At 46.0% G+C, this 15,722-nt stretch overlaps 1 protein-coding gene across 1 annotated transcript in view; it reads left to right on the forward strand.

The window, feature by feature from the left end:
- LOC142568678 (uncharacterized) overlaps positions 1 to 9,646 on the forward strand; it is a 51,665-nt gene extending 42,019 nt beyond the window's left edge. The window contains exons 6-7 of the mRNA XM_075678530.1: positions 3,286 to 3,589; positions 9,069 to 9,646. Of these exons, the coding sequence (XP_075534645.1) occupies positions 3,286 to 3,589; positions 9,069 to 9,447 (683 nt within the window). The 3' untranslated portion in view covers positions 9,448 to 9,646. The remainder of the gene's footprint in view (positions 1 to 3,285; positions 3,590 to 9,068) is intronic.
- The last annotated feature ends 6,076 nt before the right edge of the window (positions 9,647 to 15,722 follow it).

Genomic DNA, 15,722 nt, shown 5'->3' on the forward strand with positions numbered 1-15,722 from the left:
ATTACAGAATGGCGATATAACTTTTTCATTGCCAAATTACGGAATTGGGAATTTAATAGTTTCATCCGCCGTCGTGGCATATTGAACTTGGCGTTGTGCTGCTGTTCCCGAGGGCGCGGCATCAAATTCAGGCCGCTGCGGCCGCATTTCGATGGGGGCGAAATGGAAAAACATCCGTGTAACGTGCATTGGGGGCATGTTAAGGAACCCCGGGTGGTTAAATTCTATCCGGAGGCCCCCAATATGGCGTGCCTCGTAATCATATCGTGGTTTCGGCACGTTAAACCCCAGAATTAAATTTATTTCAACTTGACATTATCGTTTTTCTCAATATTGCAATTTTTGGCAATCTTTATTAATATATCGGCAACCTAAATGGACAGTCCACGTCCTACTGTCACTAGGTTTTAACTTTTTTTCCCTTTAAAATGCGACAAGTCTCATCAAATTTTTTGCAGTGGTTGCCGAGAAAAACAATTTCTCTTTTCCCATGAATTTAGATAGGAGCCCCTGAGCTAAACCTTTTTCTAAACCTAGCCCTCGTAAGATGAAGTTTGGAATTGCGGACGCGGCTAGGCAGATGAGGAAGAAGCGCATATTTAACACCACGTGAGAGCATAAGGCAAGTTAAATGAACAGGTCAATAGTAGAGGCGAATGAGGAATGTCTCACGCTGGAGCTACGGTTTCGACAAAGGTATCCCCTCCGGCAGCAAATGCTTTCCTAGCAGGGCTTGTCGCTGTCCCACAACATTGATACGCCTAAGCGAGTATGAAGGAGTGAAGGGATTTGTTGTCATAGACTGCGGGAGCGGTAGTGGTGCGTTATAGTACTATAACGCACCACTACCGCTCCCGCAGTCTATGACGGGGGCGTCCCCATCACCCTTTGACTACTTTCTATTGCTTCTACAAATAAACAGTAATGATCAAGATTGCATGTTCAATATCAAAACAAGAGAAACGATATGTGCTCTTCCAATTACGTTTGACTATTAATCTCTCATTTATTTATTTTTTCCGTGACCCCTCTATCTTAGTTTTGGGGGGAGGGGAGAGGGGAAGGGGGAGGGGAGTGGGGGGGGGAGGGGTGTGATTTACTAACAGTCAAGGCTATCTGTTGGGGTAGAATGTCAACATATATGCGCTGTCATCACGAGAACAAATATAGTGTCTAACGCCTCACTTTGCCAGACTCGTGTCTTTGACCCTTACCCCTGAAGCGCTAGTTCTCTGTGGGAGTACGGACAGTCGAATGCAAAAGTTTAAGGACCAGCGTTGCCGCTAAATTTCTTTTTGCTTCTCAGCCAAGGCATAAAGGCTGAAATCAAGTGTACTATCCATGTGCGCCTGCTTGACCAGCGCCATGATTTTATACCATTTCAAATTACACGGCTGTGGCTACAGAAGAATTTTTTTTTTTTTTTTGCATATGCCGTGGACTATATTTTTGCACTCGACTGTGCTTTTATGTATAGCATGTTCTCTACTAAGACTAGCACAATTGTACTTTTTTTTCGAAAAAGTGCGCCGTATCGACCGCCACTAGTCTGACACATGGCATAGATGTTGAGAGTCTGGTTTTCTGGCGCAAAGGCAATGGAAACTATTGTGCGGACAGCCGGATGGTATACACATGCACAGAGCCGCGTACGCACCTTTAAACCATGGATACGGGATGGCGCTTACAGTTTCTGTTTCTTTTATTGGCCAATTGACAGACCACTTACGGATGCTTATGACAAACTCGGCTGCTCGTCATCGCTTATGAAAGACCTGCTGGTTACGGTTCGACTGTGCAGCGTAGTACAAAAATAATAAGAAAAGTTGACAGTCACTGTAGCTTACGATGAAGAGGGTGAAGGCGAAAACCTACGCGCTCACGAGACATTCAGTACATTACTCGGCATTATCATGCGAATGCTTTGTTACTTCCTATTAAACACGGATAGGCGGGCTAGTTGGTGGTCGATACTGGAATGCATCATGTAACCGCGCAAACAACAAAGGACAAAGAAGGAAACACACCGCGTCTGTCCTGTGTGTTTCCTTCTTTCTCCTTTGTTGTTTGCGCGGGTACATGATGCATTGCAATACTTCCTATTACTTGTTTTCTCCCACCAAAGGTCGTGGGTTCGAGTGATTCTATTAGCTCTATGTTCTTTGACTGTGCCTTCGTAAACTTCGCCTTAATTAACATCGAACGTAGCGGGATCGACTCTCAACCTTGACGATGCCAATTGGAATTCAACTTGGAGATATGACCGGATCCCCCATATCTCCATGTTGGGTCGTGGGTTCGAGTGCCTTTATTAACTTTGCCTTAATTACCCCCAAAGGCCATGGGCTTGACTCCCCATGCATTTTGGTGCCCTAACGCCGGCCGTCGGATTCTTCAACCCATGAGCCATCTAAGGCCTTCTCCTGAAGAGAATCCTGCTTCTTGAAGATTCGTACTAGTGAAGCCAGGAACGCGCTTTTGGCGTCGTCGTGTCGCACCCGCGCAAGGCTAGCCAATCTTCTCATCGACCACACGAAAGGTCCAGAAAGGCTACGAACCCTCGGCTTTTGGTGGGAGCCGAGCCCACGACTTTAGGTGTTAATGAAGGCGAAATTAATTAATATAGCATTAACAAGACCCACCACTCTTGATGGGAGTCGTACCCATGACCCGTGGTGTTAATGAAAGCGAGGTTAATTAAGGCACAGTTAATTAAAGCACTCGAACCCACGACCTTTCGTGGGAGTCGAACATACGGCCCTTGATCGGAGTCGAAGCCACCATCTTTGATGTTAATAAAGGCGAAGTTAATTAAGGCACACTTATTTAGGATATAGTTGGTTAAGGCACACGAACCCACGGCCTTGGTGGGAGTCGAACCCTCGACCTTTGGTGAAAGTCAAACCCAACACCTTTGCTGGTAGTTAATATGAAGTTAATTAAGGCCCAGTTAATTAAAGTATAGTTCATAAATGCACTCGAACCCAAGGCCTTGGGCTGCAGCCGAACCCTCGACCTTTGGAATTAAAAGGCATGACTAAGCGAAGTACACTCAGCGAATTAAGGGGTTGACAGCGAATTTAGAGGGATCACTAAGCAAAGTAGACTAAACGAATTAAGAGGGATGTTTACGTATGTGTCGGTCATTATAGTATCGGTACTAGGGCTTTGACCTTAGCGTTGTCTTAGGGATAACATAAGAGACCCTGTGAATTTTTCCCTTTCTCCTTTTACTCGCCTATGGCCAATGCGGCTCACAAGCACGGGGTACTCGCCCTGTCCCAGGTGTGCAGTGGTCTCTGCGGCTGGCTCGGAGGGCGGAGTCGCTGCAGAGCCCTCCGTCGGAAAGCGAGGTGGCAGCCATCCGCCACTTTCTGGGCGCTCGCGTTCGCTACGACGCCAGGCTTAACGTGCTGCTTCTGCCCATCGCCGTGCTGCTGAGGCCCGTGATGTACCCGGTGGACGTGCCCATCGAGATGGCCATGGGCACGCTCGGTTCGCTGTTGGCCGAGGAGCTCTACCGGGCCCTGTTTCCGCCACCCGATGACACGGAGATGTGGGCTACCGGAACGAGGCACGCCATTGACAGGTTAGCAACGAATCGGGTGGACACTGACCGCTGCCTTGTCTCTCGACATGTTGTTTTCACGTCAGTTGCTAACCAGAAAGGAGTTGTTACTGCTCGCGCATGCGATGACACAAAACAGGGGGAACCTCGTCCTGGACATCCACGTTTCACTGATTTGCTAGCGTAAGTCGTAACAAATAGCGTCCCAAGAGCGGATACACTGCTAGAAAAGCACCTCGCAAATACAGGGCCGACGTGTCTCGGGAAATATTTTTAACAATTAGGCAGATTCAATTCACACATGTAATCTGTGAGAAGCGAAGCTTTCGCGAAGCCGGTTAATTAAATTACTTTAAAAAATGCGACGCGTGCTATAGCGTATTGTGATCATAGCAACGCGTATTCTCATACATGGTTGAAAGCATACCGCAAACCATCATAGTCATGGTTTTCGGACCATTGCGTTTGTCCTGGGACAACTCGTCCTGCCCGTCAACGAATTGTTTGGCGTCAAGTCGATGCTCTTCTGGGAGGAGCGGTAATGCCACGCGCTTGGGCCACTTGATCCCAGAAGACGAGGACAGGCTGGCTCACGAGCTCGCGCCTTAGTCTTTGGTCGGTACTGCGCTGCCTCTTCGACGACTCCGAATTTAATGGCCTCTTTTAAAAGTCGCCTGTGAATTAAACGTGGCAATATAAAATCAAACACTCAACGGCAAGACAACATGAGACCGTAGACAACTACAGCAGGAATAAGGCCTTCCTTTTACTACTCAGTTCTGCAAACTTGAGTAATTCCAAAATTGCCATTGCGCCGGGTAATCTCACGGCATCGGTTTATGAGAAAGCAAAATACGGGATAACTTTTAGACGCCATTCACATAGACAGGAGTGGACAATCAGGCATCAGTACAGAATATCTTCTTCCTAAATATAGAGCGAAAGGCTACCTGTGCATGAACTTGGCTAAAGAAAAGGACTACCGGCATGAGAATCGGAAAGAGCATCAGAATAGTGCTTCCCTGAGCTCGTTTGCTCAGGGAAGCACTATTGGTATCCAGCAGAACGCACGGACATGGAAAGAAAGAAACGCATTTTTGTACTGCTTGCAAGTTCCTACTATGTTATATACCGAAGCGAATTAAAGTCTCAGTTTCGCCCGAAAGGCCAAGTATCGATTGCGATAGCAAATTAGTAGACAATCGTACGAAGTAAGCATATTAGCTTTATAGGCCGTATAATCTTGTAAGCGCTCGCTTTCTAACTAAATTAACAAGCATTGTGTAAGCGCGCACACGTAAACATGCACACATCACACCCGATGACCGCGTACACTAGCTGTCAAAACGCTGGCTTGACGAAGCCTGGCAGTAGCAGCGAGCGAAGTGACCTTCGGGCTGTCTATCGCTTCAACGCGAACTGAGTAGTGAGAAAACAGCGCACGTAAATGGAGAGATCGTGTCTCCCTTCCTGACACCTTTCTTTATTGGGATTTTGTTGCTTTCTTTATGGAGGACTACAGTGGTTGTGGTGCTGCTATAGATATCTTTCAGTATCTTTACATACAGCTCGTCTACACCCTGATTCCGTAATGCCTCCATGACTGCTGAGGTTTCGACAGAATCAAACGTTTTTTCGTAATCAATGAAAGCTATATATAAGGGTTGGTTATATTCCGCACATTTCTCTATCACCTGATTGATACTGTAAATATGGTCTATTGTTGTGTAGCCCTTACGGAATCCTGTCTGGTCCTTTGCTTGACAGAAGTCTAAGGTGTTCCTGATTATAGTTGCAATTACCCTAGTAAATAGTTTGTAGGCAACGGACAGTAAACTGATCGGTCTACAATTTTTGAAGTCTTTGGCATCCCCTTTCTTATGGATTAGGATTATGTTAGCGTTCTTCCAAGATTGGGGTACGCTCGAGGTCATGAGGCATTGCGTATACAGGGTGTCCAGTTTTTCTAAAACAATCTGCCCACCATCCTTCAACAAATCTATTACCTGATCCTCCCCAGCTGCCTTCCCCCTTTGCACAGCTCCCAAGGCTTTCTTTACTTCTTCCGGCGTTACTTGTGGGATTTCAAATTCCTCTAGACTATTCTTTCTTCCATTATCGTCATGGGCGCCACTGGTACTGTATAAATCTCTATCGAACTCCTCAGCCACTTGAACTATCTCATCCATATTATTAATGATATTGCCGGCTTTGTCTCTTAACGCGTACATCTGATTCGTGCCAATTCCTAGTTTCTTATTCACTGCTTTTAGGCTTCCTCCATTCCTGAGAGCACGTTCAATTCTATCCATATTACACTTCCTTATGTCAGCTGTCTTGCGCTTGTTGACTAACTTCGAAAGTTCTGCTAGTTCTATTCTAGCTGTAGGGTTAGAGGCTTTCATACATTGGCGTTTCTTGATCAGATCTTTGGTCTCCTGCGATAGCTTACTGGTATCCTGTCTAACGGAGTTACCACCGACTTCTATTGCGCGCTCCTTAATCATCCCCATAAGATTGTCGTTCATTGTTTCAATACTAAGGTCCTCTTCCTGAGTTAAAGTCGAATACCTGTTCTGTAGCTTGATCCGGAATTCTTCTATTTTCCCTCTTACCGCTAACTCATTGATCTGCTTCTTACGTACCATTCTCTTCCGTTCCCTCCTCAAGTCTAGGCTAATTCGAGATCTTCCTATGGTCACTGCCGCGCACCTTACGGAGCACGTCCACATCTTGTATGATGCCAGGGATAGCGCAGAGTATAAAGTCTATTTCATTTCTAGTCTCGTCATTCGGGCTCCTCCACGTCCACTTTCGGCTATCCCGCTTGCGGAAGAAGGTATTCATTATCCACATATTACTCTGTTCTGCAAAGTCTACTAATAACTTTCCCCTGCTACTCCTAGTGCCTATGCCATACTCACCCACTGAGTTGTCTCCAGCCTGCTTCTAGCCTACCTTGGCATTGAAATAGCCCATCAGTATAGTGTATTTTGTTTTGACTTTACCCATCGCCGATTCCACGTCTTTATAGAAGCTTTCGACTTCCTGGTCATCATGACTGCATGTAGGGGCGTAGACCTGGAAGACCTTCAATTTGTAGCTCTTATTAAGTTTAACAACAAGACCTGCCACCCTCTCGTTAATGCTATATAATTCCTGTATGTTACCATCTATATTCTTATTAATCAAGAGTCCGACTCCTAGTTCTCGTTTCTCCGCTAAGCCCCCGTAGCACAGGACATGCTCGCTTTTTAGCACTGCATATGCTTCTTTCGTCCTCCTAACTTCACTGAGCCCTATTATATCCCAGTTACTGCCTTCGAATTCCTCCAATAGCACTGCTAGACTCGCCTCACTAGATAACGTTCTAGCGTAAAGCGTTGCCAGGTTGAGATTCCAATGGCGGCCTGTCAATCGCCATTGGAATCCCTATAGCGGACATGTTTACTTTTCCACTGCTCTTCCTGAACCCAAGGGCTTTAAGGAGGCCAGTGGTGCCTAAATCGACCGCTGAGTAGACGTCTTCACATTCTAATAAAATATGCTCCATAGTTTCCCAAGTTTTCCCGCAGCAAGCAAATGCTTCTTCTTCCTTCTTATATCTCGCCTTATAGCTGCGTGTTCTAAGGCATCCCGATCTCGCTTCGAAAAGTAATGAGCTTCCCTTTGAGTTATCATAAATTGTCCCTTTCCTGATTTCGTTTTTTCCTCTTAAGTATAGTTACTCATGGCAGGTTTCTTTTCCATTGCCACCACCCATGAGAATATTTCAGCCTCTCCGACTTTCCGCTTGACCTTCTTTGTTGCTTTTGCCCACCGTACAGGCCACATACTTGCTGGTAAGTTTCCTAGTTCTTTTCCTCTACTGTGACTCAATTTTTATCCTGTACAGATACCTCAACACTCTCCCAGCCCATTTACTTTCTTCCATATTCCTCAGCCGTTCTTCATACTCAATTTTACTGAGAGCTTCCCGCACTTCAAAACTAGTCCAACCCATATCACCCTGCACAGCTTCATTTATAGCCTTCCCGTGAGCGCCCAATGCGAGGCGACCCGCTGACCTTTGGTTCCCATCGAGTCCTGATTGTACCCCTGATTTAAAGCAAACAACCGCATTTCCAAAAGTTAGTCCTGGAACCATTACACCTTTCCACTTACCTCGGAGCACCTCGTGCCTATTGTATCCCCACAGCGCTCTGTGCTTCATTATGGCTGCATTTCTCTTCCCCTTCACTGTTGTTTTCTCCTGTGTTTCCCATATATCTATTACCTTCGTTTATCCATATACCAAGATATTTATATTCTGTTGCCCGAGGTATTTCCTGGCCCTGTATCTCCACTGTCGGTTCACTGTTTGCATTGAATACCATAACACCTGGTTTTCTAACACTAAATTTCAAACCTAAATTGTTGCCTTCCTGTCCACAGATATTAGCCAGACGTTTCAAATCACTTTGCTTTTTAGCTAGCAACACAATGTCGTCCGCATAAAATAAACCTGGAAGCTGCTGCTCTACTACTGTACCCGCCTGTTTGTATGAGAGATTAAAGCCGTTATTACTTCCTTCTAGCGCCCTCTCCATACTCACCATGTAATCATAAACAGCAGTGGGGATAAAGGGCACCCCTGCCTCAGTCCCTTGTTGATATGAACTTTCCCCTCGCTCCTCATCCCTTCCCATTCAACGCAAACGGTATTTTCTAGGTAAATCTCTCTCAAAAGCTGTAGACAATTGTCACCTTCCAGAATATCCCACAAAATGTTGCGGTCTACGTTGTCAAATGCTCCTGTAATGTGTAAAAAGGCCACATATAATGGACTGCTTTCTACTTTTGATATTTCTATACACTGAGTAAGAACAAATAAGCTATCTTCTAAACGCCTACCTATACTGGAGCCATTCTGAAGTTCTCCCAAAATGCCATTATTCTCTGCCCATGCTTGCAGCTTTAATTTGACTGCCTGCATGGCTAGCCTGTATATTACCGATGTAATGGTCAACGGTCTATACGAGTGAATTCTATCTTTCTCCCCCTTACCTTTATAAATTAAATTCATTCTACTTTGTCGCCAACTGTCTGCTATTCGTCTCTTTGCTGTCGAAGTACAACGCCCCCTACCTCCCTTCCCTCCAGTTCATTTTATGGGGGGAAGACGGCGCGCCTCCTCCCGCTTTCCTCCCTTGTGCGCGCGATTGAGCCGACCCCCGCACGCTTTCACTCAAACATACAGCATACGGCGCGCGGCGCGGTGTTGGCGCCCTTGAACGTCTTGCGGAACATCACGACGACGGTGACGGCGAAAATGCGTCTGCGCTGTCAAAAGTACTGCTATCACAATAACAAATATTCAGTTGGTATAGTGCAGCGACGTGCTGCGTGTCTTTTTCCTTGATGTCCGTGTGCAATGGAAGCCTTCTTGCAATGTGCATCCAGCGAGCTCAGGCAGAGACCACCCCCGAGATCCCGGACCCGAGTCTGCATTTTCATGCAGGTTCGAGCAGTGCCTCCGGTCCTTCTGGCTGAGCAAGACGAACGAGACTTTGGCGCCCACCCCAACTAAGGCCGATGGCCGAGGCGCCGGAGAGCTGCTGTTCTGGACGCAAGGCGCCCGACTGGCTTTCGCCAGCCTCAAGGAGGCGCTCAGCGGCTTCCAGCGAGCCACCAACTGGCCCACCTACTGGCGTCGCGCGCAGAAAGTCTTCTTCCGCCGCTTCTGCCAGCTGCACTGCTCGGCGAGCAAACCGAGTTCGCGACAGCGCTGCCTCCTGCCGCTCGCCAACATGGTCGAGTTCGCCGAAGCATTCGAGTGCCCGGGATCCAAGGCCGCCGCATCAAAAGGCGCCAGGGGCAGCTACTGCGCGCTGCAATAGCTTTGCTGATTAGCTTGACTTTCTTCAATACTTTTGCGACTGCACGCCTGTGCACCAGATGGCGTGTATAACTTTCGCGTGTTTCCCAGTGTGGGTTTGCAATCTCGAACTTCTGTTCACGCAATCTTCGGGCGTGATTTATCCACGTCATTGTTGAGTTTGTCACGATAACTTGTCTGATTACGCTGTATAGTCCTACCTTGACAACTTAAATATGTACTGTTTGCATCATAAGTTACGCTTCTCCATCGTTTGTTTTGTTAGTGGAAAAGCGCACGCGGACGTCCTCTTGAAGGAAAGACCGCTCGCGTTAAAGGGACAGACAACCGCTCAAAACATGAATCGAAATAACCCCGCTGATGGGAAGGTTGCATATCGTAGTAGCTAAAACGAGCCATGTTTTTACCATTAAATGTGGATTTTTATTTCTAATTATTCACTAGAAGTCGCTAAAAATTACCTTTGGCTCCCCACGCGGCAAAAACATGAAGATGCATAAGAGGCCTATCACGTGGCCTCCTATTAGTGTACGCGGTTCCTGCTTTCTTTATTAGTATTAAAATGCAGTACCCTTTTTTCTGTTATGCTTTTTTTTCTAACTTAAAATGTGCAGATAGGCCTTCGTTTGTAGTGAGTAGAAAAGTGGCGCTGCCATCGCCTTCGATGATATGGCTTGGCTCGTCTATCGACAGAACAACGACAACGGGGCGCTGCCAGCCATGTAGTAGGCGTGTACTTGGGGAAAAGCATGGTACAAATATAAATGGCTGTACAAGACTGCAAACTTATTGTACCAGCTTTTTTATTTTCAAAAGTGGTTGAAAAAGTAAAAAGATTAGGTGGTTAACCACAGTTACACTCAGACCTGTGAAAGCACGATGGGCTGCTTCCACATTTTCAAGGCGGGCTTTCGACATCGCCCCCACTTCTCAGCGTTGCTGGAGCAGGCACTCTTACTCTTTTAGAGGCTGCTCAGATCGAAAAATTCTGCTTACTAAATAATCACGCGCTTTGGCAAGTAACCACTGCAGATGTAAACACTACCGAGGGTGAGCTTTGCGCTGCGCCATAAAAACAAGGTCCTTAAAAAATCGCTTGCCAGTCCCCTTAAAAACTGTATACCCATTCGAACGCTCGGTCGTTTTTTTGGCATGCACTTGGGAACAGTCTTTTTTTTTTTTATGTGCGCAGCTAAGAGCAACGGACAAGCCGATCTTGTCGCATTGATTCAGGAGTATGCCTGTTCCAGGGCCAAAAGGCCTGAGCGTCATAGTGTAAATGTATAGCGGTGTATCGTCGCACGCTTTAAAATACGTATAAGTTTGCGCACGGTTACAAAAATGGTCAACAAGAATTTGGCAGTTACATAAACAGCAATAGCAAGGTTCAGCGATAGCGCTTTAAGTTCTTGGACGGCGTCAAACTACACGCCGATGCCAAAGGGCTCAACGCAGCCTGCAGGGCAACTGCTCCTGGAACAGTGCACTACAATGAGGTGGAGTGGGCCGGACGAGGCTCTCCCGCTGAGGCGCCGCGTGTAGAAAAAAATTTTGCGCGGGCGCTGCGAGCGAACTGGATTGGGCCGGATGAGCGTTCCGCGGCAGATTCAACTAGGGCGCCTCGATGCCCAGTGCTGCGCTCAGCGTGGAGACACTCACGCTGTTCGGCGCCATCTTGGTTCTTTCCAATACGTAGGCGCTGGGTGTGTGGAGGCTGCAGGTCAACTATCGGGCAGGAAGAAAGGAGGGCGCGCGTGCTAAGGCCGAGCGACAGTGCCGTGATTTAAATGCAGACTTCCTGCTTTACCATCTGATAAGCAGTTTGATCGCATGCATTGCTCCTTTCAAAATCGGTTGTTCGACACTGCTCGCGAGTATCGCAACCTGAAGGAGGTACGATTTGTTTGCGAGGTTACCCCCTCTTTCATTTACACATTACAGTTGTAAACGTCCCACAAATATTACTGGAATTGTACACTTGGTTGACATTTTTACTTTGAAGCTCTCTTAATAGTACCCTTGTTTCTTATGGTTTTTCCCGTCATATTTATGAAAGTAGGAGAAAATTAGGATACGTCGCGTGAGTGGGCCTACAGCAGTTCAGGTGAATCCTGAAGAAAAAGAAATGCACTGAAAACAGTTTTCAACAATCAAACACAATTTATTTACAAAAGTAAGCACTAATTATTCCCCTTACGAGCTCTCAGCAAGGTTATCTGGTTAAAATGTGGCTGCCCTACTGCAGCCTCGTACCTGCTACAGTCTTGCAAGCGTAACACTCAGCTAGCCTTTCAGGAGCGTCAAGCCATGTCGGGCAGATGCGGAGACGTGTGGACACAATCGCTCAGGTTTTCCAATAACATCTTCCATCACATCAAGGGTCGTGGCAAGTGTTGGTTGACATGGAAGCTTTCTATGGCTGGGCCGAGCTGCAAAAATTAAAAATAGTTGTAATTATAAAAAATCTACTAAATTGAGAAGGAAACTTGCCTGAAATGCATATATCAGGTATACAAGTGGTGGTGTCCCAAAGTATTTGTCCGTCCACAAAGAGAATGTTATTTTTACAATGTACAGACCAAGTTCAGTTCATACTGCTATGCAGCGATCTTGAGCAGCCTTATGCTTTAAAACACCAGAAAGAAGCATTTTCGTGCATAAGTACGTATATATCAGGTCTAGATGAAGTTTCGTAGCTTCAAGCACGCAATACCTTGCAGTGCATTTCGCCTTGCCTCGAAAACGTTTGCTCCCGAGAAGGCTGACAACACACACAAATCAGCATATATGTCCTATCATATACATCTAAAAACGACCTCGCATATAAGCTTCGAAGCTTGTGCAGTCTCAGTATCTGATACACGAATTGATGGTAAAAAAAATGGAGGACTGCGCCTTTGAGAAAAAGTCCGCTAACCAACTAGCAGAATCAATACATAAAAGCAACAATGAATACACCGTGAAAGCACAATCGACACACAGAACTTGATGAGGAACTCGCAATGATGAGTGCATGCCTTCACATCATCATCATCATCAACAACAACGACAATAACAACAACACCATCATCATCATCAGCAGCCTGGTTACGCCCACTGCAGGGAAACGACCTCTCCCATACTTCTCCAACTACCCCGGTCACGTACTAATTGTGTCCATGTCGTCCCTCCAAACTTCTTAATCTCATCCGTTCACCTAACTTTCTTCCGCCCCTGCTACGCTTCCCTTCCCTTGGAATCCAGTCCGTAACCCTTAGTGACCATCGGTTATCTTCCTTCCTCATTACATGTCCTGCCCATGCCCCCCCCCCCATTTCTTTTTCTTGATTTCAACTAAGATGTCATTACCTCGCGTTTGTTCCCTCACCCAATGTGCTCTTTTCTTACCCCTAACGTTACACCCATCATTCTTCTTTCCATAGCTCGTTGCGTCATTGCCATTTGTTGGGCGTGTTGGTAAACTGAAAGCATATTAAGCGCCAGCAAACAAGGACGGAAGGGAGACGACAACACAATGCCCTAACTTACTTGATTTTCAGAAAATCAAGTTCCGAAGAACAATCTTCCGTCCTTGTTTGCTGGCGCTAAATATGCTCTCGTTGCGTCATCCTTAATTTGAGTAGAACCCTTTTTGTAAGCCCCCAGGTTTCTGCCCGTAGGTGAGTACTGGTAAGACACAGCTATTATACACTTTTCTCTTGAGGGATAACGGCAACCTGCTGTTCATGATCTGAGAATGCCTGCCAAACGCACCCCAGCCCATTCTTATTCTTCTGATTATTTCAGTCTCATGATCCGAATCCGCGGTCACTCGCTGCCCTAAGTAGATGTATTCCCTTACCACTTCCAGTGCCTCGCTACCTACCGTAAACTGCTGTCCTCTTCCCAGACTGTTAAACATTACTTTAGTTTTCTGCAGATTCATTTTTTAGACCCACTATTGTGCTTTGCCTCCCCAGGTCAGTGAGCATGCATTGCAATTGGTCCCCTGAGTTACTAAGCAAGGCAATATCATATCAATATCGAATCGCAAGTTACTAAGGTATTCTCCATTAACTCTTATCCCCAATTCTTCCGAATCCAGGTCTCTGAATACCTCCTGTAAACACGCTGTGAACAGCATTGGAGAGATCGCATCTTCCTGCCTGACGCCTTTCTTTATTGGGATTTTGTTGCTTTCGTTATGGAGGACTACGGTGGCTGTGGGGCCGCTATATATATATATATTTCAATATTTTTACATACGGCTCGTCTACACCCTGATTCCGTAATGCCTCCGTGACTGCTGAGGATTCGACAAAATCAAACGCTTTCTCGTAATCAATGAAAGCTATATATAAGGGTTGGTTATATTCCGCACATTTCTCTATCACCTGATTGATAGTGTGAATATGGTATATTGTTGAGTAGCCTTTACGGAATCCTGCCTGGTCCTTTGCTTGACAGAACTCTAAGGTGTTCCTGATTCTAGTTGCAATTACCTTAGTAAATAGCTTGTAGGTAACGGACAGTAAACTGATCGGTCTATAATTTTTCAAGTCTTTGGCGTCCCCTTTCTTGTGGATTAGAATTATGTTAGCGTTCTTCCAAGATCCGGGGCCCGGTACGCTCGAGGTCATGAGGCATTGCGTATACAAGGTGGCGGGTTTTTCTAGAACAATCAGCTCACCATCCTTCAACAAATCTGCTGTTACTTGATCCTCCCCCGCTGCATTCCCGCGTTGCATATCTTCTAAGGCTTTCTTTACTTCTTTCGGCGTAACTTGTGGGATTTCGAATTCCTCTAGAATATTTTCTCTTCCATTATCGTCGTGGGTGCCACTGGTACTGTATAAATTTCTACAGAACTCCTCATATCATAAGAAGCCAACAAACACTGACACCAAGGACAACAGAACCTGCGGCAAGTTGTTTTTTCATCCACTTTATTTTGCATTATTTATCGTTTCTTTATTTCGTTTATAAAGAACAAGTAATTTCCCTTATGTTGTCCTTGGTGTCAGTGTTTGTTGGCTTCTTGTGATGTGACTAATAAAAATCGGGTCCCTCGGTTAACCTCCTCTCTCGTCATTTATAGAACTCCTCAACCACTTGAACTATCTCATCCATATTAGTAATGATATTGCCGGCTTTGTCCCTTAAGGCATACATCTGATTCTTGCCAATTCCTAGTTTCTTCTTGACTGCTTTTAGGCTTCCTCCATTCCTGAGAGCACGTTCAATTCTATCCATATTATGCTTCCTTATGTACAGCTGCAGCTGTCTTGCGCTTGTTGACTAACTTCGAAAGTTCTGCCGGTTCTATTCTAGCTGTAGGGTTAGAGGCTTTCATAGATTGGCGTTTCTCGATCAGATCTTTGGTCTCTTGCGATAGCTTGCGGGTATCCTGTCTAACGGAGTTACCACCGACTTCTATTGCACACTCCTTAATGATGCCCATAAGATTGTCTTTCATTGCTTCAACACTAAGGTCCTCTTCCTGAGTTAAAGCCGAATACCTGTTCGGTAGCTTGATCCGGAATTCTTCTATTTTCCCTCTTACCGCTAACTCATTGATCGGCTTCTAATGTACCAGTTTCTTCCGTTCCCTCCTCGGGTCCAGGCTAATTCGAGTTCTTACCATCATATGGTCACTGCAGCGCACCTTGCCGAGCACGTCCACATCTTGTATGATGCCAGGGTTAGCGCAGAGTATAAAGTCTATTTCATTTCTAGTCTCGTCATTCGGGCTCCTCCACGTCCACTTTCGGCTATCCCGCTTGCGGAAGAAGGTATTCATTATGCACATATTATTCTGTTCTGCAAAGTCTACTAATAGCTCTCCCCTGCTATTCCTAGTGCCTATGCCATATTCCCCCACTGACTTGTCTACAGCCTGCTTCTTGCCTACCCTGGCATGGAAGTCACCCATCAGTATAATGTAGTTTGTTTTGACTTTACTCATCGCTGATTCCACGTCTTCATAGAAGTTTTCGACTTCCTGGTCATCATGACTGCATGTAGGGGCATAGACCTGTACGAGCTTCAATTTGTACCTCTTATTATGTTTCACAACAAGGCCTGCCACCCTCTCGTTAATGCTATAGAATTACTCTATGTTACCAGCTATATTCTTATTAATCAGGAATCCGACTCCTAGTTCTCGTCTCTCCGCTAAGCCCCGGTAGCACAGGACGTGCCCGCTTTTTAGCACTGTATATGCTTCATTTGTCCTCCTAACTTCACTGAGCCCTATTATATCCCATTTACTGCCCTCTAATTCCTCCAATAGCACTG

Source organism: Dermacentor variabilis, unplaced genomic scaffold, assembly GCF_050947875.1.
Source record: "Dermacentor variabilis isolate Ectoservices unplaced genomic scaffold, ASM5094787v1 scaffold_29, whole genome shotgun sequence".
Lineage (NCBI taxonomy): Eukaryota > Metazoa > Arthropoda > Arachnida > Ixodida > Ixodidae > Dermacentor > Dermacentor variabilis.